Source organism: Rhamphochromis longiceps, linkage group LG20 (genome assembly GCF_057381845.1).
Source record: "Rhamphochromis longiceps isolate RC_006_pf linkage group LG20, R_longiceps_female_GT1.1, whole genome shotgun sequence".
In the NCBI taxonomy this organism is placed as follows: domain Eukaryota; kingdom Metazoa; phylum Chordata; class Actinopteri; order Cichliformes; family Cichlidae; genus Rhamphochromis; species Rhamphochromis longiceps.
The window spans coordinates 27145905-27171738 of NC_140576.1; the positions used below are offsets into that span (position 1 = coordinate 27145905).

General features: G+C 40.4%; 1 protein-coding gene across 1 annotated transcript in view; it reads left to right on the forward strand.

Annotated features, from left to right (window-relative positions):
• The window catches only part of LOC146645510 (dedicator of cytokinesis protein 3-like), a 53301-nt gene that overhangs the window by 17738 nt on the left and 9729 nt on the right, over nt 1-25834 (forward strand). The window contains exons 7-40 of the mRNA XM_085393841.1: nt 299-383; nt 1712-1753; nt 2588-2742; nt 2923-3004; nt 3082-3142; nt 3233-3380; nt 4392-4480; nt 5908-6033; nt 9078-9202; nt 9281-9443; nt 9574-9680; nt 10313-10484; nt 10562-10659; nt 11039-11122; nt 11222-11322; nt 11434-11515; nt 11920-12090; nt 12728-12920; nt 13078-13205; nt 13316-13462; nt 13571-13669; nt 13762-13856; nt 14050-14125; nt 14251-14351; nt 14446-14504; nt 17936-18084; nt 18197-18282; nt 18393-18419; nt 18512-18607; nt 18697-18757; nt 18863-18956; nt 22159-22307; nt 24578-24664; nt 24923-25027. Of these exons, the coding sequence (XP_085249967.1) occupies nt 299-383; nt 1712-1753; nt 2588-2742; nt 2923-3004; nt 3082-3142; nt 3233-3380; nt 4392-4480; nt 5908-6033; nt 9078-9202; nt 9281-9443; nt 9574-9680; nt 10313-10484; nt 10562-10659; nt 11039-11122; nt 11222-11322; nt 11434-11515; nt 11920-12090; nt 12728-12920; nt 13078-13205; nt 13316-13462; nt 13571-13669; nt 13762-13856; nt 14050-14125; nt 14251-14351; nt 14446-14504; nt 17936-18084; nt 18197-18282; nt 18393-18419; nt 18512-18607; nt 18697-18757; nt 18863-18956; nt 22159-22307; nt 24578-24664; nt 24923-25027 (3643 nt within the window). The remainder of the gene's footprint in view (nt 1-298; nt 384-1711; nt 1754-2587; nt 2743-2922; nt 3005-3081; nt 3143-3232; nt 3381-4391; nt 4481-5907; nt 6034-9077; nt 9203-9280; nt 9444-9573; nt 9681-10312; nt 10485-10561; nt 10660-11038; nt 11123-11221; nt 11323-11433; nt 11516-11919; nt 12091-12727; nt 12921-13077; nt 13206-13315; nt 13463-13570; nt 13670-13761; nt 13857-14049; nt 14126-14250; nt 14352-14445; nt 14505-17935; nt 18085-18196; nt 18283-18392; nt 18420-18511; nt 18608-18696; nt 18758-18862; nt 18957-22158; nt 22308-24577; nt 24665-24922; nt 25028-25834) is intronic.

Here is a 25834-nt window from a genome sequence, read left to right on the forward strand (position 1 = left end):
AGGCAATCGCTTAGCAATCTTAGCAATTGCTATTTAATGTTCCCGAGTATGTTTTGTTTGGATTTATTCGTGAGCTTTATATGGATTTATAGTGACTATTATTATGCTAAGTTTCAGGTAAATTTCAACTTGATGAAAATTGTGGAGTAAGTGGTGTGCACTCAGAACCACTGTTATTAAGGAATGTTTGCAGATTTTATTATGGTGATATGACACCTTTGTTTCATTTGAGCTAAAACCTCTAATGTCTTTTCCCCCTCTGTTTTTCTTTACTCACACCAAATCCCTCTCCCATCAGACACCTTGGCTTAGACCTTGTTCCCAGAAAAGAGTTTGAAATGGTGGATCCGGATCAGATCAGCGTATCAGAGCTATACAAACTGGTATGTTGGCTGGAAATATTGTTGAACCAATTCACGCTGTACAAACACATCCCTTTAATTATTAAACAGAATAAGTCAGTGCAGTGCATTTGTATTCTTTGGATGATAAAATGCAATTAAATGTGTCCCTGCAGCATGGATAAACTATATATGTAGGCATGACTCTTTTGCACTCTATCCTTTTTTACCTACCGAGCGCTTTTTTTTTTTTTTTTTTTTTTTTGCCATTGCACACGCTGTTTTTCCATATAGGATAGGATTGTGTTATTGTAGTGATGTGTGAATGTACCGATTATCAAATCATCCATAGCAAGGTGACTCACCAGAGACTGCACGATTCAGTTGTTGGAGCTGCGTCATGTGACTTCTTCTTTATGCTTATCTTACAGCCATATTGAATGTGTCCCTTTTCTTACATGCACGTGACTGTAATGCTGTAATCTAACTAGTAATGCATACATAATGCAAAGTGACAGGCCCAGGTGAGGCTGTGGGAAAAGTACAGTACATGCAAATGAATATTTAATTGTTATTTTTTTTAAAATAAATTGCAGATTTAAGTCTTGCTTGCTTTAAGCCAAGAACCAGACCAGAGACACATTTCCATGAATAAGTCATGTCTCAAATGTGCTTTAGTTGTAGTGATGTGGGACTTCCAAATCTATACACACAGAGGAGACTTGCTGAAGCAGATCCAATTTTAGAAATGTGTGATTACAGCACAGATGTTACGAAATCTAATGTAATGCTGCTGGAGACTGCTATCTGGGAGGGAGATCCTTTCTTTTCAGTGGCTGAAGCACCATATGCTGATGAAAACACTCTCCAACTGCCCTGCAGCCTCCCATTATCCCCTTGCCATGTTTCTCAGCTTTGCACGCTGAATGTTTGTGCACTAAATGCTCTGTCCAGAAACAACAGCGCAGGTCTTCCTTGCCAGAAAGCCTCCTGACTCTGTCGATGAAAGTGAGCTTGTCTTTGGCAGGGCACAAGACCTTGGCACCTCCTGAAGGATGGGAGTAGAAGAGTTCTTTTAGGCTGCTGAGCAGAGAAGGGGGGTGTGTGGGCGATACTGGCTTTGTCCTCTTCTCTCCCACATGCTCACGTTTTGCCTCATGTGGGCTTCTTTTAGCGCTACAGGAACACTAGCGTAGCCACTCGGCAATGTACGTAGGTGAAATTTTGTCAGATTTGAAGCATCAACCAGGGCATCGCTCAGGTGGTGTTTGTCTGAAGCTCCTGTAAGGTAAATAAGTTCAAAGCTGTGTGGGATGAAAAAACAACAATGGACTCACTGATCTGACATCTTTTCCTCTGAACTTTTTTAGCATGTATCCAGCAGACATTGTGGTCAGCAAAGCACAAACCAGGTACGGCCATTTCAGTGGTGATCACGAACACGTCACAGCTCATTTTTCATTTCTTTTCCAAACACTCTGTCGCAAATGAGCGTCCTGAAGTCAGGCCACTGCTCTGGCACTAAGGCTATCACATTTAGACTCTTTGGTGTTCGGTGCCTATAATACTGGTGAGAACCTGACACCAACTGACACCAACACTGCCAGGGTGTGAGGACTGGTTCCCACTGGAATCACATATGTCCCAGTGCATGCACAAATGGTGCTGTAGGCCATATCATAGCTTTCTCTCGTGTGGGAACACTATTTTAAAGACACGTTGCATTTTGTTTGAGGATGCGCTGTAAAGTCTGTCTGGCTTTGGGCCCAAGAAGAGCGAAACTAGTGCGATAGCTATAAAGATTTACATAAGCATAAACTGCTGTTAGCACAGTAAAAGCACAGTGTCTTCTTGTAAGTGCACTTTAGCTTAACAAGTAAATATGTGAGTTTCAGAGGTCTTATAAACTTTGTGGATTTTGTGCATTCACATATGCATCTTTTCATTGTTAAACTTATACATTATATAAACACAGGATATTGCACCCTCCCTTATAGCAAAGCCACCAATTTTCCATCACTCTGTTCATCTTTTCACATCCTAATTGGGATGAAATCGTTCATCTCTACTGACTCCACTATAAATAGACTCTAGTTACAACACTGTAAAGCTTATTTATGAATTTTTCAACAGTTTCAATACTTCCATTGATCTGTTTAATAAACATATCTATATACAGAGTGGCAGGTATTTGGCCTCGCTTGCAGTGTGGTCTTGTGAGCGGTCACTTTCTTTTTCGTTCTCAGGGTGATAGCATAAGACAGCGCCATGGTGACGGTTGCCGTGTCCCTGTGTCGCACCACCTCTTCATCAACCTGAAGAGCTTCACTTACAACAGCATCAGCGAGGATGCAGACGTCTTCTTTTCTCTGTACGACAGTCGCGAGGCCAAACAGATCAGGTACACCGAGGAGCCTCAGCGCGCACATAACAGCCTTGAATGGGCTTACAGTAAAGTACAAACTGTATCTGTTCAAGAGCACAAACATACATACACATCTACACACAGTCTCTGCCCAGCAGACTGAGGCATTCTGTGGTTGTCAGACACTCTGAAACTGTGATTTGGCTTTGTTTGCAGCGAAAAGTTCATGGTGAAACTGAACAAAAATGGAGGACCAAAGAATCCAGAGAAGGTTGATCGCCTGTGTGCTCTCTTCACGGTAAGATATTTGTACTTTTTTTTACTTTTTTGTTCCTTCTTGAATCTGTTAACATTTGTTTTCCTGCCTCTCTGTAGGACCTAAGCAGCAAAGACTTGAAGAGAGACCTGTACATTGTTGCACATGTCATAAGAACGGGTAAATAACAAGTGTATGATGACGTCTTACTCATGGTTATAACTTTTTAGTGGTTCTTCTTAGCAAATTATTTCTCTGTTTGTTTTACAGGCCGAATGCTGCTGAATGACTCAAAGAAAGGCCCACCGCATGTGCAGTATAGGCGACCTTATGGCTGCGCTGTACTTGCCATGAGTGATGTTTTCCACACCATCACCGACCTCAAAGAGGAGAAGGACTTTGTGCTCAAAGTTTATACGTAAATATACCACTGAAGCTATTCTTCTTTTTCTTTTTCTTCTCCTTCTGCTTAGCCTTTTCATTGCTGTAAGACTTCTTGCTTTTGTGAATATAGGGTTAACGAGTCTGTGAGGAGCAGCAGGAATCTGTAAATGTTCTCGAAATGTTGAGCATGACAACCTAGTGTTACACTGCTGATGCTTGGTGTGTTTTTGACCAGAATGATAATGAAGCGTCCTCTGGAAAATCAATAGCTTCTCACCCTGGGCCTGAGATAGGGCACTTGGCATGTTGTGAATCTGGCTGCTTCTGTTAGGCTTTGCCACAGAAAGACACTCCTGTACACCAGCCAGCCCAGCGAAGGAAGGAGACACAGAGAAGGAGAGGGGAAGAGGCCGAGAGAGATGACACATAGATAATTGAGCAAAGATAGAGGACAAAGCAAAAATAACGCCACGCTCAGCATATTTTCTTGTCAGTCAACAGTTAGAGTGTCTCCTCGTATCTGCACTGTCCTTCTCTGAGCTCGCTCCCGGTCAGTGATCGTCTTTACACTTTGCCATCCAGTTACGTTCTGTTTTTCTTGTGGAGTACCATACAGCAGCTCAGTGTGAAATAAAGATTTCTCGAATAGAAAACCGCCGTTTTTATTGGCTTTCTCGGTGGACACAAAGATCCCTTCCCTTTAAAAAGGAAGCAGTGATTCAGTGCTGAGCTGCCTCCAAACTGTCGGCTCTTATATCGCTCTAGTATGTGCATTTCCCCATGCCTTTCCCAGGGGCCTTTGGGCCCACAGTAATGAAAAAGGCTGGTAGAGAGCTGACTGTCAGGTTTGCTTAGTGCGCTGTGCATTTCGGCTAATGTGCTGCTTGATAGCACCTCCCCCTGCTGCTACCTTTTCTTCAGGAGGAAATCGGCTCTGGGACTCATGCTGCTCGTGCAGTCCCCATACACACAGTCCTGAACCATCCATCTGGACCCTCTGATGGGTGTGTTGTTAACAGCCTTCCCCAACTGTCTTTCTCTCCAGATGTAACAATGAGAACGAATGGTACCAGGTACATGAGAACATCATCCGCAAGTCTAACACCAAGTATTCAGCCCCCAGCACCAACTATGGTAAATATGCTGTTTCTGCTGATCTCCCATTAAATTTCCACCTCTGTTTTTCTTTTCTTTTCTTTTCTTCTTTAAATTAAAAATACAAATATAGCCTTGTTTCCAAAAAAAGCTAGTTAGATGTAAACAATAACAAAACTTCCCATATTTAATTCAAAATTGTAAACAAACAGCACACATTTTTTTAAAAAAGAGAAAAAAAAAGAACATTAAGCTCATCTCGAAGCCAACAACACATTTCTGAAGCTGGGACAGGGGCATGTTTACCACCACGTTGCATCACTTCTTTTTTTCAACAAAACTCTGTAAGTGTTTGGGAACTGACAAGACAAATTGCTGGTGTTTTGAAAGCAGACTGTTGATATTATATTTCAGCTTTTCAGGGACTTCATTTGTTGTATTTCTGATTTGTGATATTTTAAATATTTTCAGTAGTTGACAGGTCAACTGCTACAAGGAGGCCAGTTTAGCGCTGGGAATCTTTCATTGTGGAGAAGAATCTATGTTGGCATTGTATTGCTGAATCAAGAAGGCTTTTCCTTAACGATAACAACTGAATGGCATGCTGTCTATAGCCTTCCAGTGTGCACAAATATACCTCCACATATTCTGGCTATCTAATTGTGCACTGATAACAAGCTTGCTAATACCCATTCCTCTTAAAACAGACACCCAGAGTTGTCCACAATTTAGTGGGCAGTGGAAAACTGTCCTGTGATTCGGCTCACAGGACTCCTCGGTCTGTTCTAAATGGGCTCTGGTGTCCCAGTTTTATTTAAACTTAGTTTTATGGGGGGTTTTTGGACAATTTTATCTGTAACTTTTTTACAACTGTACTTAAAAATGGGTCTGTTTAACTATAAACTTCTTAATGAAAACAAAAGACCTTTATATTCAACTGTATGCAACACATGCAGCACATGCAACTCAGCCAATTTGTTTTCTGCTTTCAAAAGATCGCCTCGAGTCTCGTTAAACCGTCTTGCTTTGTGAAATATTGAAAAGTGGAGAGACTGTAAGGGTTGATCTTTCATAATTCACTGTTACATCTCTCCCTATGAGTATCTCATAGGTTATTTAAGACTCAAGCCTCACAATAATACGTCCCCGGATTTGTGCAAAACCCATATTTTCCCTCGATTCTTTGTGTAATTCCAGAACCCAATTTTTCCCTCCCTCCTTATGTTCTGGCTCTGATCACGTCTCTCCATTCACTCTTCTGTCTGTCTTCTCCTCCCGCACATTCTGACTAATGTCCTATAAATACCCCTCTGTCCCTCCCTTCTTACATCTCTCTTCTTCTTTGTCCCTGTGCTGTCTTTTATTCGATTCTGATTTCCACCCACGACCTCACACCTCTTCATTTGCCCTTTTCCCAATTTACACACGATCATTTATGCCCACCATCCCTTTGCCCCTGCCTCCAGGCCTCATCATTTCCCTGCAGCTGCTGCGAGGTGAGCTGGAGCAAATCAGACGGGAGAACCAGGCTGTGTTCAACAGGGCTTTGGCACTTACACGCAAACTGGGTTTCCCAGATGTCATCTTGCCAGGTAAGGAGGCAAAAAGTAGAGGGCTATAATGGACAAAGAGAAGTTCAGTGTACAGCCTCAGCTTTAAACTGTTAAAACATCTAACTACATGCAACCTTTACTGTTTTAATGCCTGGCATCCACTAGAGCATCAAAAAGCGAAAATCATCTGAGCAGGTAGCAAAGAAAACTTGACATTCGCCTCCTGATTGGATGTTATAAGTCACATAAATTAATCCAAAAGGTTTTAGCTTGGCTCACACACCTTCAGTTGTTTAATCCTTTATGGGTAATTCTTGTCTTGTCCTTCTCTGGCAATTGATTATCTTTGTTTTCCAAATATACAGGAACAGTTCCACCTCATTACTGGTCCAAGCAAAGAACTCTCCAGTCTTACTATTAGCCCAAAAACCAACCCTTTGCTTTGTGTGTACACCGGCAAATGAATGCCAATATACGTGAATGGTCATGTTGCTCGGTTTACAGGCATGTTATTATAGCTATTCCAATCTGGATAGAGACTGGAAAACATGTAGGTGTGAGTAGCATATTGCACTAGTGGAAAATAACACAGTAAGTACATTTACTCCAGTACTCCACTAAGGTACTTGCACTACGGTAGAACATTTTCATTTGATACTGCTTGGTACCCCCACATATCATTGTACTTTTTCCTGCTGATGTCTGTAGGTGGTTTAGCTGACAGAAGAATGACTGTACTATTTATCAGGACTTTACTTTAGAATATGGTACAATTTATAAAGCATAGCGCTTGTACAAAGTGTATGAAATCAGTGAGCTTGCATCACATTTCAGGAGTCTTTAAGTAATCTTTGTTTAGAGATGATTCTACTGTAGCCCTCCCTGCTTAGAGAGTTTGAAGCTCTCTGTATAAAATAGTTAAAACCAGCGGATTACAAATCTAATGTTATATACTCCACGGCCACTTTGTTGGGTACACCTGTTCTGCTTCATGTTAACGGAAATATCTAATCAGCCAATCATGTAACGACAACCCAGTGTACAGACATGGTCATAATGATCTGCTGAAAAACTCCGTATCAGAATGGGTGAGAAATGTGATTTAGGTGAAGATGGCATGGTTGTTTTTGAGTATTTCAGAAACTGCCAGTCTACGGAGGTTTTCCCACAAAGCCATGCCCACTTTTTACAGAGAACGAGGATAACCTTATTCTTCTTCAGACTTGTTGATGCCAGGCTGGTTTGAACTTACAGGAGAGCACCTGTAACTCAAATTGGCACATGCTACAACCAAGGTATCCAGAAGATCATCTTTGAACCCACAACATAATGAAACTTGAAGCAGATGGGCTACAGGAGCAGAAGACCACACATGCCACTCCTGTCAGCTGAGAACAGTAAACTGAGGCAACAATTCACACAAGCACACCAAAAACAAGCAATTGAAGATCACAAAAAATGTTGTTTGTTTTAATGAGAGTCAATTTCTTATAATTTGGCCAAAACAACATGAAGGCACGGATCCGTGCTGTTCTGTATCAACAGTTGAAGCTGATGGTGGTGGTGGTGACATAATGGCGTGGGGGATATTTTCCTGGCACACTCTGGGCCATTAGCACCAGCTGAACATCATTTAAACGCCACCTGCCTGTGTATTGTTGCTGACCATGTCCATCCATTTATCACCACTGTGTATACTATCTTCTGTTGACTGCTTCCAGCAGGATGAAGCACCATTTTACAAAACATCAATCATCATAAACTGTTTTTCCAAGCATGACAATGAGTTGACTGTACTTCAATGGCATCCAAAGTCACCAGATCTCAGTCTAATAAAGCCCCCTTGAAGTGTGCTTAAATGCAAGATTTACATCATTGTGCAGCTGACAAATCTGCAGCAACTGTGTGATGCTGTCATGTCAATATGGACCAAAATCTCTGAAGAACGTTTTCTCTGAAGAACGTTTTCCACAACGCTGGATTGTGGAAAACCTGGCCATTGAGAATTCAGACTCTTTTAAAGGTAAAAATGGGTAATGTACAGTACTAGTAAGGTATACCTAATGAAGTGGCCAGTGAGTCTATACGCGTGACACACAAAAACAATTTTTTGCAGGAAAAAGACTTTCCCTTTTATACCAAGTACATTCAGCTTGTGTTCTCTGTGTACTTGAACTTACATAATAAGTAAGTAAAACTTTTAATTGAAATGGCGTTATGCTATGTTGTTGCCACTGCAAAGTACTTTTTCCACTCCTGGTGTTTTGTAGACTCTACGTTCTTCGCTCTCTCTGCGCGAGATCAGAATGTAGGTCAGGTGCAGAGCAGCTTTTAAAGAGCAGAGGTCTTTAAAGATAACTCAAAGAAAGAGAAAAGGGAGAAGTGTGTTTATTTCGGAATATTTCATCAGCTGACATTGCAGTGCTTTGTGTCTACTGAGAATGCATAATCCTGTCCTCTCCTCCCCTCTCCAGCTTATTTCCAGTTAGCCTGAAATACCTCCCAATATCACTCCTTGTGAGTCATCTGTCCCCAAGGAAATGACTTGATATAAATAACTATAATCTGATTTTATAAATAACTGCAATATCTGCATGCACTGTTGCTACTGATATTTCTTTCATTAAACTCTGACCGAACAAAAGGTGCTGAGGCAGTCATGAGCTGGTTTATTGCAACTCAGTGGGGTCACTTTGCATTGAGGAGAATGCGACATACAGTGCACATTCAAGTCCACATGAAGGCTTAATTTATGTTGACCGCTCACACTTCCTCTGTGGAGCAGAGGCTCGCATGAACATGGCTGGAGACAGGGTTGTTGTCGTAGTTGGGGAATTTCAGAGATGTCTTTGCCTTCCTAATGCAGATTAATTGTTTTCCAACTCCAAACTTCCAGATTATTTTTTCATACTCAGCTGACCTCAAAGTGATCTTACTTGAGGCAGTCACATTTTCAAAAGTCCCTCTGGAGCCACAAAAGGCTTCATCATTTTTCTCTCTCTCACGAACAGCAGCGTTCTCTCTGACAAATCTGTGAAATCATTTCCCCTCTAAGTAAAATTCGGGCTGTTTAATTTTCCTAGGTGACACACGCAACGACCTGTATCTGACCCTGGAGCGGGGGGAGTTTGAGAGGGGCGGCAAAAGTGTCCAGAAGAACATCGAAGTCACGCTCTATGTGCTCTACGCCGACGGCGACACACTCAAAGTATGACGCATGTGCACATGAGTTAATACGTGCCATATCGTCAGTATATGAACTACAGCAAGTCTGCTTTTTTTGCAGGATTGCATCAGTTTAGGCAGTGGGGAGCCTAACACCTCTGAATATCGCTCGTTTGTCCTGTATCACAACAACAGTCCTCGCTGGAGTGAGATGGTCAAGCTGCCCATTCCTATAGACCGTTTCAGAGGCTCCCACCTACGATTTGAATTCAGACACTGCTCCAGTGAGTCAGTAATGCAACCCAGTGGCACCCCCAGTACACACGTTTATTCGGATGATTGCTCACAGTATGCAAGGTTTATGCAGCATAGTTAAGTATATGATTCAGGATACTGTGATGTGTTTCCTTTCAGCTAAAGACAAAGGGGAGAAAAAACTGTTTGGTTTTGCCTTCACTCCTCTGATGAGAGAGGATGGGACCACACTCTCAGATGAGAGTCATGAGCTGTATGTGTACAAGGTAAGATGCTGCAGACATGTGGTGCTCTGCAGCAGCTGTAGAAGGTGACTCATACACGAGTGAAAGTCCTGCCTTTATGCAATATCTCATCCTTGTTAGCTGCCTGACATGTCGTCAGTTTTTGATATGTGATCATGCATGTGTACTTAGCACATTAAAACATAATTATATAAATAACTGAGCGAAACACCGAGGTCTAGTGTGGCACTTGGCTGGGTTTTTTTTTTACTGCTCCCAGAGAGAAGAGCCAAATTCATTTTCCCATTTACCATTTTTGACTGATATTTTGCTAAATACGCTACATATACAAGGCACATTCACATAGAGCTTTTATACTATACACGCAGGGCTTCTCCTAACATGCACGTATTCTGATGGATAAATCTGGGGCAGTTTGGGGGGTTTGGTACCTTGCCCAAGGACACAAGGACATGGAAGTTGGAGGAGCTGGGTACCTTATGTTTAGTGTAAAACCCGCTCGACCTTCTGAGCAACAGCTGCCAAAAGCCACAGCTACAGCCACCCTGTTATTGACTAGAACTGCAGCTCTTTTTGCTGCAGTATTCTTTCATTAAATATTAATTGTCCACATGTGTGTGTCCAGCTCTTACTGTTCCATTTCAATCCTCTAGTGTGATGAAAACGCCACCTTCAGCAACCAGGGCCTTTATCTGAGCCTGCCCTGCTGTAAGGAGGACTTTAACAGCTGCCCCAACCTACCTGCTAACCTGCCCTTCCAGAGAAGCCCCAAAGAAACCTTCTGGGTCTCTACGATACTCTGCTCCACCAAACTAACACAAAATGGTAATCTACCACCTTATACATGCTGCTCTTCCATGCTGTGTCTTCCTGGTCAGCTTATTTGGCTTTCTTTCTTTCAGTGGACCTTCTGGCTCTTCTTAACTGGAAGGCCCACCCAGACAGGGTGTTGGACATCCTCGGTCGACTACGCCAAATCAGCGGGGAGGAGATTGTCAAGGTTATTATTTCTGTAACTGTAGCTTTACTGAGTTCAGTTTTTTTGACAATATCTGAAGATCATTTGTTTTATTATCCTGTTATGATTTTATTTTGTTTATTTGCTAAATATTGTGTTGTTGTGATTAAGGAGTAGGATTTCTTTGTGTGCATCCAAAATACACGTAAAGTTTTTGTAGTATTTAGAGAAATTGCGTTGAGCTGGTCTGTCGAGCGGTCACATTAGCGTGTCAGGAAAAAAACAGAAATGTTTTTAAAATGTTTGTGATGACGGGGCTATCCTTTTTTCTTTTGTCCTTGTTTCTATTTTAGTTAGCAGTAAAGCCTTTAATGCGATGCTTGTTTTGAGACGTGCTCTTTTTGTTCCCCTCTCTTTGCAGTTCTTGCGAGATGTCCTGGATACGCTCTTCTGTCTTTTAGATGACAACACTGATAAATACGGGCCGCTGGTTTTCCAGTCTTTGGTAAGAAAATGAAAGGAGCTGTACTCACAAATTAAAATATGTATTGTGACTTTTAGGTAGAGGAAGTGTTTTACAACTTATATGTATTTGTGTGCTCAGGTCTTCATCATTAACCTGCTCAGGGACAGCCGTTTCTACCACTTCAGACCCGTCATGGACTCCTACATACAAAACCACTTTGCAGGAGCTTTGGCATACAAGTATAAAAACATTTACCAAATTCTTTGAAGTTAGTCTGTAGCACAAATAAAGAAGAAGCTCAGGTTCTGGTTTTGCGCAAAGTGTCTTACTTTGAGACAATTTGTCTGCAGAGAGCTGGTTCGATGTCTAAAGTGGTACATGGACCGTTCAGCCGAGGTCGTCCGACAGGACCACATACAGGAAGCCATGAGGGTAAAGTCTCGCACTCATTCGCTTCTGGTTCTTCCTTGGCTCATTCTGCAGCGATTAATTAGCATGGCATGAGGAAATGGTCAAACAGATGTGCTGATAAGGAATAATGTGACATCGTATGAGGCCTCAGGAAGCGGATGTCCTTCTGAAAGAAAAGCTAATGAAAGGAAGTTATTAAAAATGACATACAGAGTGCAGCATTTCCATGTGCTCTTTGAATTTCCTTTGTGATTGAATCTCTTAAACAGATACTTTGTCACAGGGCCTGATTAAAAAGCATTTGTTTTATGTATTGATTTTCAATATTCAACTCATCCAGCATGCAAGTTTCATTCTTTGTTTGGAAACTGATGAAGTGAGCACCAACTGACTCCCTATCTACATCTCCCCAACAATCAACTCAGGCGTTAGAGTATCTGTTCAAGTTCATCGTCCAGTCTCGTATCCTGTACTCAAGAGCCACCTGTGGGATGGAGGAGGAGCAGTTCCGAGCCAGCATCCAAGAGCTTTTCCAGTCGATCCGCTTTGTCCTGAGTCTGGATAGCCGCAGCTCAGAGAATCTGGTGTTCACACAGGTCAGACGCTTCACGCTTCAAACTACTCTCAAAATCCCCCTTATGTCACCTGCTCACCAGCCATTTTTATCTTTTGTTATAATTTTTTTTTGTAATTTTCAGTTTTATTCACTCTCAGTTTGCATTCATATTTCATTGCTTGAGTTTGTTAACTTCTTTTATTCCTGTGACTTTTATTTGTTGTGTTTTTTTGATTGATGCTTCCATCCTTCACTGCCACTGTTGAGCCCTCCTTGGCTTGATTTTTGGACAGTCTAGGGCTTTCATCAGCTGCATGCCTCTCTGTGTTCATGCTCCTGGGCTCTCGTCCTCCTCAGTAAGTGACAGCGCCCCCTTGTGTTTGTTCCACAATGCAGCAGATGCTGCACAACCTGACCCTGGATCTGAAAGATTAGATGTTTTAATTTGAGAGTAAATATAAAATTAACTAAACCGTTTTGTGCATCAACACATTTGCTGGATTCCTTTGAGTTTCGGCTTAATTTGTTTTTTCATTTTATGTGTGTATGTCATGGAGAAAGGCCTTTTCATTCATTTGTATTATGACTTTCAGTTTATTTGTAGCATCTTTGAAACTGAATTTTTGTTCCCTATGTATTCTACTAATTGCAGCTCTGTGTTTTGTTTCCCTCTCAAGGCAGCGCTGTTGAACAGCTTCCCTGATATCTTTGATGAGCTGCTGCAGATGTTCACTGTTCAGGAGGTAGCTGAATATGTCAGGGGCACCCTAGGGAGCATGCCCAGCACAGTGGACATTGGCCAGTCTATGGATGTGGTCAAGCTGCAGTCTATTGCTCGCACAGTCGAGAGCCGCCTCTTTTTCTTCCCCGGTGAGACAATTGTGAAGGTTTTAAGAAAATGTTTTTCTCTGAAGATGACAGAACAGCATGGTCTGACAGTTTCAGCCCATGCAAATCTAATGTGCGTAAAGTGTGTTTTTCGTTTTATATTCAGTTTGCTTCCTTCTTTTCTTTCCCCTTTTGCCAGAATCTCGTAGTATATTGTTGCCAGTGGTTTTACATCACATCCACCTGCATCTACGCCAGCAGAGGGAGCTGCTCATTTGTTCTGGGATCCTGGGCAGCATTTTTTCAATAATCAAGACAAGCTCAATGGTACAGATCCCTGTTCTCTGTGCATACTTAACACATACTGACGTATTGTATGCTAATGTTTTTTAGTTGCGCTGCATCCGTCAGTTTACTCCTTTGGTTTTTGTTTTCAGGAGTCTTCTGTTCAGGAGGAGGTGGAGATGATGGTGGAGAGCTTACTGGATGTGCTGCTGCAAACTCTTCTGTCCATCATGAGCAAATCTCACTCTGTGGAGACATCCAGAGGACAAAGATGCCCCCAGTGCACTGCTGAGATAACGGTAAACTGTCGCGCAAGCGGCATCTTTGATGGACAGTAAAAATAAAATCCATTTAGTTCATCTTTTTCTTCATTAACCTTTCTGTGCCTGCGATGTTCTTGCATGCAGGGGGAGTATGTTTCCTGTCTTCTGTCCCTGCTCCGGCAGATGACGGAGATCCATTTTCACCATCTACTCAACAACTTCCACAGCAAGGAGGAACTAAAGGTGGGAAACTCTCTGAGTCTCAAAGCTTTGTGCAGTGGCCTATTTACTACATTTCAGAACTGCATACTCTTTCTTAATATATTCCTCTGCAGGAGTTCCTGTTGAAGATCTTCTGCGTGTTTCGCAATCTGATGAAACTGACTATCTTCCCCCGTGACTGGAGTGTCATGCGGCTCCTAACCAGTCAGTGAGTCTGCTTTTTCCATTTCTATCATGCAGTCTTTGTCCCAGAGATGGTAAGGGAATACAGCCAACCATTAGATCAGGCTTTCTTCAGATAATCCTACTCTGAAGGTGACGCTTGTGTTGCAAAATGTTTCATCTATTTTTGGCACCTAGCTCATTTTGTAAGCTGACAGGGTAATGTTTGCTTTCTGCAGTATCATCGTAGTGACAACACAGTTTCTGTCTCCGGCACTGCACAAGAACTTCTCAGATGCAGATTTTGATTTCAAGGTGCGTGTTAGGAGAGCAGCTAGTGCTCACTACACCATGAAGCCACACAGCAGCTAACTAGCGCAATTTAAATGTCATTCAGTGTTGCGTTTCTTTACTTTTGTTTATAATTCTTTGTCTGTCAGGTGTGGAACTCCTTTTTCAGCCTCACTGTGCTGTACATCAACCAGCCCAGCCTGCAGCTGGAGTCATTAGGTCCTGCAAAGAGAAAGAAAGTCCTAGATAAGTAAGAGTTTTTTAATTGTGTGTGCTTTCTTCCAAGCATCGTGTTAATTATGTCATTTTCGACATTTGATCTCTTTTTGCTGTTCTATTTGTAGGTATGGTGACATGAGAGTTATGATGGCATATGAGCTCTTCAGCATGTGGCAAAAATTAGGTTTGTGATGCCCACTTTTAGCACAGACACATACATGTATCACTAACAATTACACTACTGTACAAAATTCTCAAGCCATTCCTCATTTCTGTTTATTTTGATAGGAAAACTGGGAATTGGGTGGAACGACTTATTGAAACGTGCAAAAATCCATGAAAAATAGTGACTATAAGGCAAAAACAGAGTTTTATAGTTACAATGTGCTTGAAAGGCAGTATTTGGTATGACCACCTTTACTCTTCAGCACAGCCTGAGCTCCTGAGAATAGTTCTCCAGGCTTTTTGAAGGACGTTCAAAGCTCTTCTTTGGATGTTGGCTGGTTTTTGTTCCATTCTTTGTCACGATGATCCCACACTGCTTCAGTAATATTGAGGTCAGGGCTCTGGGGAGGCCAGTCCATGACTGATAATGTACACTTTTACTTCATTGACAGTGTGTTTGGGATCATTTTCAAGTTGAAAAATGAAGCCTAAGGCAATCAGAAGCATTTTAGATGGTATTGTGTGGTGGAATAAAACTTGACTGCACTTTTCTGGCTGCACCACCAGCTGAAATGCGGTCCCAAATCATGACAGATTCTCCATGTGTTTTAGAATTGCCTGTAGACACTTGCTGTTCTACCTTTCTCCTGACCTCCTCTGTACATATTGAAAGCAATTTGAACCAGAAGTTTCATTTGGATTAAGCACTCCATGAAACTTGTGGCCACTGATGCATTGATGTCAGGTGTCCTCCACTTGACCAATTTCCTCAAATTCCACTAAAAAACTCACCATTTTCTCATATACCAAGTTTGCAGCTAATAGCTCTTTGGGATTCACCTTGCTAGCAAAACAATATAGTTTAGGCCCATCAAACTGTGGTATTTTTTGTAGCTAACAAAAGAAATTAGAACAAGTGTGTTTTTGTGACATGCTTCTAGCAACAACATGCATAAAAATACAGTTTAGAACTGATTGTATGCTAAGTTGTTGTTGTGTAGAAACAACAGAGGTTCATTCTTTGAATCAGGCATGTTTTTTTATGCTTGAAAAACCAAGTGTTAAGTTACTTAACATCTGTTTACATCCCTGCAACCCTGCATCCAATTTAGAGTTGGGGGGTTGCTGGAGCCTATGCTAGCTAACATAGGGTAAGAGGCTGTGTACACCTTGAAGAGGTCACCAGGCTGTGGCAGGGATAACACAGACACAGACAACCATTCAATGACCAATTAATAGGGTTGCCAACCGTCCCTTAAAATACGGAATCGTCCCGTATTTCGAAACAAAAGTACACGTCCCGTATTGAGCTAATAAGGGACGCACTTTGTCCCGTAATACAGTGAGAATCAAAAGTAGTCTATAACTTTTAATGGAATTAACGCTTTGTTTGAAAACATAATTCCCAGCCCCTCTCCTGCTTTGTGACCAATGAGCTGACAGCACACTTACGAGTATGACAATTCAGATTACCACTCATCTCATTGGTCGAGGAAAGGTCGCTTACGGAGAAAATACCGGAAGACAACAAATGACCACAACAAGAAGCATGGCCAACAGGGAAACAAACGCAGACACTGCGGTGCAAGTCTCGGACGACAGTAAACCTAAAGCTGGGCAGACACTGTGCAATTTTTTTCAGTCACGTTATTCAGCTCCTGCTCAAACTGCACGATTGACTCGCAGTTGGTAGGTCACGATGCAGGTCTCACACTATACCGCCCGATGCTCTGATGCGACCTGAGTGCTCACACTGTGCCTCCATAAAATGAAGGTTATAACAGAAAATCTGTCGCGCTCTCTCTCTCCGTCTTACACTCACACAGACACACACACCACCACCATCAACTTTGCTAAATTGCTAATGAAAAACATTGATCAGGCAGCTGTGAATGAGCAGCAATGTAAATCCAACTATTTTCACGGTTGTTGTGGTCGTGATAATTTTGTGATGCCACATCGAAAAGGCTCGGATGAGCTTTCCAAAGTTCTACAAGTTGTGCCTCCATCGCTTGTGTCCAGATCACAGGCTGCACAGCCGTGCTGCTCCATCTTTTACACCAACGTTTACGTGTTTGCGCGCGAGCAGTGTGAGCGGCTGTGGTGAGACCCTCACGAGCGATTGATGATCGGGAGCTGGTCGTGAGGTGTTAATCACTTCTCGTTACCCCACGTATACTACACGATGCACGATGAAGGCCAAAATCGGCTCAAAATGGGCCTAAAACTGCACAGTGTAAGCCCAGCATTAGAGCAGCAATGTTTGTTCCCCTCAGAGAAAGGGAAGAATGGGAAAAGGAAAACACCTGGCTGGAAAAAGTTAATATGGGCATGTGCAGTGAATATCAGCGCTATGTGGCCAGAAGTGTGATAATATAATTTATTTTGTGTAATAAACAACTGCAAGGATAGATGATTACAACAAATTGATGACTAATACATAAAAGTAATACATAGATGAATAATGATGATGAGTTATGATGCGTAATCATGGGAGCAAGTGGGTTTACAAACAGGAGCAGCTGATTAGCATTAGAAAAGCTGAAATAATACCTCAACTGAAGCCAATTGTACTAAATGCACTAAATGTGCACTGTTACAAGAATGTTTTTCTTTCTATTGTTTTCTATTATTTTAAGTTAAGCAGGACAGAGTTCTTTTAAAGAAAGATTTACTTATATTCTCAAAAGTTAAGCATGACAGGCTTCTGTTTAAGAAGGAGACCTGTTTTATTGTGTTAATGTTGTCATTTTGAGCTAAAAATAAATGGCTAAATGATCATTTGTTTCACATGTGTTCATATCACAAAGAATACACATCTACTTAAATCAAATTCAAGTCAAATGGTTAAAAAAATAATTTCACACACAAAAAAAGAGCTAGAAAATTCACCACACTGGGAAGGGTGAAGACAATTGGGTCGCCCGGCCCTGGCCACGAGGTGTCCCTTATTTATTTTTCAGGGAGTTGGCAACCCTACCAATTAATGTAACCCCACTAACCACATGTCTTTGGACTGTGGGCGGAAGCCGAAGTACCAGGAGAGATCCCACACAGATACAGGGGAAATATTCAAATTCCACAAAATCCAGCAGGTGATTGGTAGATTTACACCCAGGACCTCCTTGCTAGGAAGCAACCAGGCTAACCACCATGCCACCCAGAAAAAAAAGGGATTTCTCAGAATGTTTTTTGAAAATGTACAAGTACAGTGACTGGAAAAAACATGAATGACAGAGCAGCTGATGCCCAAAGAAGAACTATTAAACACCCTCAGAAAACCTGGAGAACTATTGCTCAAGACCACTTTAAAAAAGTAAAATAAGTTCGGCTACTTCATAGCAAAGTATAAAGAAATAAAAGGTGGCTCAAGACTTTTCACAGTACTACGTATATCCATGAAATTAGTGCAAACAAACTGGTCTGTCTGTATGAATCTTCTTAATCCAGGAGACAATAAGCCACACTTCATCCCAGGAATGATGGGTCCCTTCCTTGGTGTTACGCTGGTTCCACAGACCGAGGTTCGAAATATTATGATCCCAATTTTTCATGACATGATGGATTGGGAGCAGAGGAAAAATGGAAACTTCAAACAGGTAGCATAATTATGACATTGCACTATGAAATGAACCCATTGTTAGCTTGCAGCGATGGACAGGCTCTTTGTCACATAACATCTTTTGGCTGAATGTGTTTGTGCTTGTGTAGGTGGAGGCAGAGCTGATGGATAAGCTGGACAGCATGGTGTCGGATGGGAAAGGCGATGACAATCACAGAGAGCTCTTCAGCCTGTTGTAAGCATCAAACCCGTGTTTAGCGAGCCTGTGTAGTGATATTCAGGATAATGCCACTCTATTAGTATTTCCTTCTAACACGCTTCTTTTTTGTTTTGTCGTCACCCGAGGACCCAACTGTTTGGTCCGTATCCAAGGTGAATGGACTGGCAGACATATTTATTCATATGTGTTGCATTTCTGTGCTCATCGCCTTTGGTAAAAATGCTTTAATGTATTTTCTGTGCAGCCTGCTGGAGAAGATTGAGCAGGAGACCTGGAGAGAAACAGGAATCTCATTTGTCACATCAGTCACAAGACTTGTTGAGCGAATACTAGATTACAGGTAGGCTAAAATGTAGTTGTCATCTTAACTATGTTGCTTTCTAATAATAAATCCCAGAGCAATAAGAAGTAAACACGTCATATTTATAGGGACTGCATGAAAGGAGATGAGATGGAGAACAAGAAAATTGGTGGCTCTGTCAATCTTATGGTGAGAAGTTTCATGAGTTTTTATTCTGGATTTTATAAAAGCATATATTAATATTTTCAAAATTGGGGAGACAAATTCACCATTCGTGTTTATTTTGAAAATCAGAACTTCTACAAATCAGAGGTCAACAAAGAAGACATGTACATCCGTTATATCCACAAGCTGTGTGACCTGCATCTCCAAGCAGAGGACTTCACAGGTACCTGAGATATTTAATGGAATATCCTTTAGAGTTTGCACATGAGAATTAAATAAATGCAACAAAAAAATGCAAGATTTGACCTTCTCTCTTTGCCTCTGTGCAGATTTTAATTCAACTGGAGTGCAAAAAAGTCTCTTTTATGCCAGTCTGAGATACTGACCTTTCATATTGCTGTTTTATGACTGCACAGGACAATGATGCAAGCAGCAGAAGGGAGGATGCTATTGCTGTGTAGTCATAATTTGCAACTTTGTGGACTGTTGTTATTAGCCTGCTAGCACTACCCCCACAGTTTTTAGCCACACACACAAGTGAATTGTTCCTGGTGAAATTCAGTTTGACTTCATGTTCAGGAGAGCGTGTACACGTGCATACCCTTTGATGGACGTCTCCTTCATGCTCCAGTTGATTTATTACTCCTGCACATGAGACTTTACATACTTACTAGCTTTGCTTCACATAGTTGGGGTTTTTTGTTGCCTAAGAAGAATGAGCTATTGAGCAGGTAGCTGCAGTGAGTCAGCTTTCAGCATCTGACACTCGGGGATCGTCCTATTCAAACTGGGGGAAACTTCACTACAGCTGACTGGATTCTTTGTTGGGCTGCAGATGAAGAAGATAATAGAGAAACTAATGGTGTGCTAAAAACAGAGACATCACACAAGTGTAACGACACCCATGGTTAAATAGATAGCTTAATATCAGGTAGAGATAATTATGTGCTGTTAGCTTAACATTAAGAAGTCAAACTATTGCATGGCGGTTGTACAGCCAGCTTTTTTATGTAAGTTGTAAATGTGAGATTTATATCACATTTATCCATTTTATTTGGAGAAGAAGGGGCTTTACAGTACATTTACGATGCGGTAATGTCACTTTAGTCACATAAAGCAGAAATCAGGGGAAGTTGTCGCGTAATCTTACTGTGTAAATGGCTTGTGTGAGTAAAGCTTTACTCACATTATCTCACATTATCAGCAGTGGTGTTATTGTGTGCGCATAAATGCTGCCAAATGTGACTAATTGAATTCAATCTTATTCATTGCCGCTTACGTAAAACAAACAACAGGCAGCTGGGAAAATGACCAAAACACATTTAAGTGTCCAGCAGAGTTGGGTGTGATTGCACATGTGGTTATTGTGTGAATCAGAACCAACATTAAAAAACCTTGCTTTTTTTTTTCCAAAATATGATTCAATTCAGAAGGTGGGATCAGCGGGTACAGTGGGTTCGTAGTGCTGGAACACTTACTTCTTTTTTTTTTATTATCAGTTAATCTGCCAATTTATGTGTTTACCAGATTAATCATTCATTATGTAAAAAGTCTTCTTTGGACACAAAGGATAATCAGCATAAAATGGATTTTAGTGGAAGTCTAGTGTTGGTTGAAAATTCAAATAGTCCAACCAACACTCAGAAACTCAAGGAAACTTAGTTTATCATTTCATAAGACAAAAATCAGCAAATTGTAACAACTGAAAATCTTTTTGAACTAATAATTTCAGTTGTACTTTATGTGACATTACACCTACCAAAGTGTGTTGACTTTTTCACAATTAACAAAGAGTCCATAGTGGAGACAACTCACTATCTATTTGTTTAGTTTAATAAAAATTTTTTATACTCCTCACGGTCAGAAAAATAAACAGAGAGTTGTTCATTTCATACTTAAAAAAGTATAAATACTGGCTGTATAAATACAGGGGCGTGCTGGGTGTTTTATATATATATATATATATATATATATATATATATATATATATATATATATATATATATATATATATATATATATATATATATATATATATATATATATATAAAAACACCCAGCACGCCCCTGCGGGCGGTTTATCCTTCAAGCTCGGGTCCTCTACCAGAGGCCTGGGAGCTTGAGGGTCCTGCGCAGTATCTTAGCTGTTCCCAGGACTGCGCTCTTCTGGACAGAGATCTCCGATGTTATTCCCGGGACCTGCTGGAGCCACTCGCCTACATATATATATATATATATGTATACGTATATATATATATATATGTATATATATATATATATATATATATATATATATATATATATATATATATATATATATATATATATATATATATGTACAGACTTAGTTATTTAATAAGTGATGCAGAAGATTCTACGATGTCTTTTAACTCAACAAGACCGAGGCCTATTAACTTCTCCTCAGTGATCACAATTGACTTATTGGACACGACTAAACAATTCAATATGCAGCCGAAATCTGAAACTGCCCACACGGAGAGGCCAAACGCCTTCTAGAGAAAAGGTTTATGGTCAGTTGAGACAAAGATTGATCTCCAATCTACAAGCTACAATTGGCTACAATGACAAGAGACATGTTTGGACAAGTAAAGGTGAGGCTTCAGACCTAAGAACACTACAACGCCAAGCATGGTTGTGGTGGCATCATGCTCTGAGGCTGTTTTACTGCCAGTGGTACTGTTACATTAGACAAAATGAATGAAATAGCAACCTCACCTCAAATCAACTTGGACATAATTGGTTATTCCAACAGGACAATGATCCCAAACACACATGAGTATTGGTTTTGGAATGGATAAAGCAGGCTAACATTAAACTTCCTAAAAAATTAATTGATTACCCTTAAAAGCCAGATCTGTGCCAGGAAGCCAACCAATTTAAATGGTCTCTGCCATTCTGCCAAGAAGAAGGGTCCAACTAGAATTACATTTACCAAATATTAGCAGAGGTGTATTTCAGCCTATGAATATACTTTTGGTCTTGCTTGAATTAGAGAAAATCCAAAATGAATTCAAACTTGTGCACACAATTCTTGTTTTGTTTTTTTTAAACTCATTAAACATGTTGTATGCTGCGCAATTAGTAAACCCTGGAAAAAAGAATGATTCAAAGAAACCATTAAATCCCAAAGTTGCCATGACATCCATGCCCATGATTAGTCAGCTTCAGTCAAAACTATATTATAGGTCTGATATGGTGTTAACTGTGCAGATGCTCCCTGTAGTCTGACTGCTTTTAAACAAAACCATGATTATCAGGGGAGCTTAGGTTCATCCGACTGTTTTATGTCATACATCATCTGTTCACAAAAACTGGACAAAAAAATGTAACTGTGCCTAAAGCCTTTGGGTTTTTACTTTTATAGAAGGTAATCTCAATTTTTTTTCATACCCTCTTGACAACAGAGGCAGCCTTCACCCTCCTGCTGTACTGGGAGCTGTTACAGTGGGAGGACCGGCCCCTAAGGGATTTTCTTCACTATCCCTGTCAGAGCGAATGGCAACGTAAAGAGAACCTGAGTCGTAAAATCCTCCACTACTTCAACAAGGGCAAGGCAAGTGAATATTTTTTATACCTTTCCTTTGTCTCCTGCTCCTGTTTCCGCTGACTTAAATCCAGTGTTTCATGCAAATGTTAAAGGCCTGTAATTTCTGACCTGTGCTAACCTCTGACTGCACTGCAGCGGAGCCTCCAGCAGCGAGTCAAATGAGGAAATGAAGTAAAGGCTGAGTTAACTTTATAGTGATGGATTGATATTACTAGGTCGTGCTGGACAAGTCACATTTGAAGCTAAATCAACTTAGATAAATGAAAGCGACATTCAATTTTATAGCTTTTTTTTTTTGCTTTTTGTTCAAAGGGCTGTTTGTTCTCATCTGCAGTGCAGCTGCTCCCAAGTATAATCAGATTTCTCCCTCATTAAATCTGGGAGTGAGTCAGAGTCTTGTAGTGCTTCTATTCAATGTTTTTCCCAAGTTTTTAGTGTGTTTTACATCTTTTGCCAGCCCCAGTAATTGCATATCTCCTCTTATTTTTCATAAGTTAGTCCTGCATGCTTCTGTTAAACTAGAATTCAGAGGGGCGAAAGAAGCACTAACCCTTCACCCAACCCTGCAGTGTAAAACCATGCTGTATAAAAGCTTTAAAATGTAATTTCATTACTTATTAGCATTTTAAACTGTAATTGTGTTATTATTACCAGTATAGGCTCTTTATGAATATTTCTGTAGAGCATTAATGCTGTGTTAGGTGGGTAGTGGAGCTACTGTTCTACTATTCTATGCAATCTTCAGTTGTTACATCTTTTTACTGTTTACTGTGCAACCCAATCATCATATGTGGAAAATCATTGCAACTAAAACCAGTTAAATTAAGTTAAGAGTTCTCTGTGCTAAAGTAAACACAGACTATCATAATACAAATACAAACATGCTGCCTTTGCACGCAGCAGCGAGGGTCAGATTTCTGTTCAAATGTGATTTGCTTCCCAGAATCATTCCTCCCTGGCTGGTATTCATCCACCAAATTGAATTAGTTGACTGGTGTTGCTGCTTTGGAGAGGACAATGCCCTCTGGACTCTGGGAGCAGCTGAGAAAGAAATAAAAGTGGCCTCCTTCATTAAATCAGTGTTATTGCTGCTCTCGTTTAAAAAGGGAAGCTGTTCTTTACCTGCTGCTGCATTTGTTACAGTTCATACACGGCGAACAGAAATCTGTATCTGTTTAAAGGAAAGCTTGTGAAATAAATGATGAGACTTAGAAAAATGTTTCTACTGTGTATGAATCAGAGAGAAAACAGCTAAGCGAGGTTACGTTTTTAGATCTTTAATACTATGCTCGTCTTTTCCTCTCGTTTAAGCACAATTTTAACACATTTTAAATGTATTTTGTAACACATTTAAAATAAACTATGCTAACCACCTTCACTTTCATACACCGCTCTGAAAAGAAATGTGACTAATAATGCTAGTTTATTTAGCAGCAACAAATTGTATCTATTAAACATTCATAGCATAATTACAATAACACAATAATAGAAAGGGCTTTGCAAAGCAAATAGATTATAATTAAATAAATAGCTTAAAAAACACAAATAAAACAAGGATTAGGAAATTGAAGAAACAGTGGGAATAATATGACAGGTTAAATGAAGAAATAAAAAAAATGATAGATGAGGAAAAAAGCAGATTTAATAGAGTTTGGCGAAGTGGTTTAAAATTATATGCAGTTTGCTGCAGTTCAGTTCTCCCGGTAAGAGTTTCAGCTTTTACATCATTGCAATTTGAATTGTCTAACATGAGATGACTCAAAAGTCTTCACATGAATGAAAAACATAAAAAAGTTCAATTAACCGAATACAGTTTTGCAATAATAACATAGAAAATAAGAGTTGACTAATCCTAACTTTACTGCATAAAACTAATACTCATACTTTTTTTTTCATATTTCTTTTAATCCACCAGATAATTTTTTTCAGTGTAGATCTCAGTAAAGCTGCTCCTGCTGCTGGTAATGAAAAATGATAAATGTAAGGTAAAACTGCCAGTAGATAGCAGACTCAGCAACACGTTCTATCACACATACCAATTAACTCTCTTATATGGAGAAATGGAAAAAACAATATTAATAAAAGAAAAAGAAAACCTGAAATCATAATGGTCTCTTTGCACTAATCTGACAATTTAGATGCTGAAATTGTTCCATTTAAAATCTTAATAACCTACAACCTTCCCAAAACACACTTTTAATGTTATGACATTTCTCTTGATTATTAAGGATAAATCAAGATTTATTCTCATTCAGCTTCATTTTATGACTTTGCAGTGCTGGGAATATGGAATCTCTCTTTGCCGGGAGCTAGCTTTCCAGTATGAGACTCTATATGATTATCAGAGCCTCAGCTGGATACGGGTAAGTCCCGCATGTTCCTCATTTCTGCTTTTATTAACAAACAAGCATCCTTTGTGATGAAGAAGGTGGTAGTGTTGACAGCTTCCTCCGTTATCATCATGCTCTGTTATTTGGTGTGACGCGTGCACAGCGGCAAACACAATGTCCTAATTACCTGTGCACGCCCACACTCCCAAGAAAATGGAGTCAGCTCAGTAATGTGTGTGATTGCTCGATTATTCATCTTGACTCTTTTGCATTTTTTTCATTCGGTGACAGAAAATGGAGGCAGCATACTATGACAACATCATTGAACAGCAGAGGATTGAACCGGAGTTCTTTCGAATGGGCTTCTATGGCAGGAAGTTTCCTTTCTTCCTCAGGGTAGGACTTTCCAAATCCAGTCTGACACAGATATAATCCTGCCCATGTGTTCAGATGTGCACTTCCACCATTGCTTTAACTGCAGTAGGCTGTGCAAGATGAGAAGTTAAAAAGTAAGATTGTTTACCAACCATTACTACCAAATATGTCATGGCCATCCTGACAGATTTTAGGGTGATGCATTAATTTCTTCTAATCTAAGTAAGTCTGCCCAGTGCGGTCCTCTGACAACAGATTTATTTGCACTCATTGCCTTGCCTGTTACCCTTAGTTAAAGTAGCTATAATCTTTTTGTTTTGTTTTGTTTGTTTTTTTGTGAATGTATTAAAGAACACTGTGAAAATTATCCTAGAATTATCACCTAAATCTCTCATCCCTGAGGGCTTTACAGAGGCTTGTTTAGTTGTCTGTCCTATTACTTTGCTCCCTGTCACTTCTTTCATACACTACAAAGACCATAAGTATTGGGCTACTCATTCATTACACCTACAGGAGCTTGAAATCCATGCATGAAACTCCCATGCACAGTTTTTGTGTTAATATCAATGCCAGACGAGGTGTGGAGCTCAGCAGAGCACTGGTGAATTTTACACACTTGGTGACCCCACTATGTTGCCTGCAACTTTGCTGAGTTGCTGTGGTTCCTAAATGCTTCCACTTACAGTTTATTGGGGAATATCTACGAAGGAAGGCATTTCACAAACTCACTTGTCTTACCAGCGACGTCCTATTATTGTACCACACTCACTCAAATTCAGTGAGTTCATTAGAACAACCCATTCTTCCACAAATGTGGTTAATTTTGTA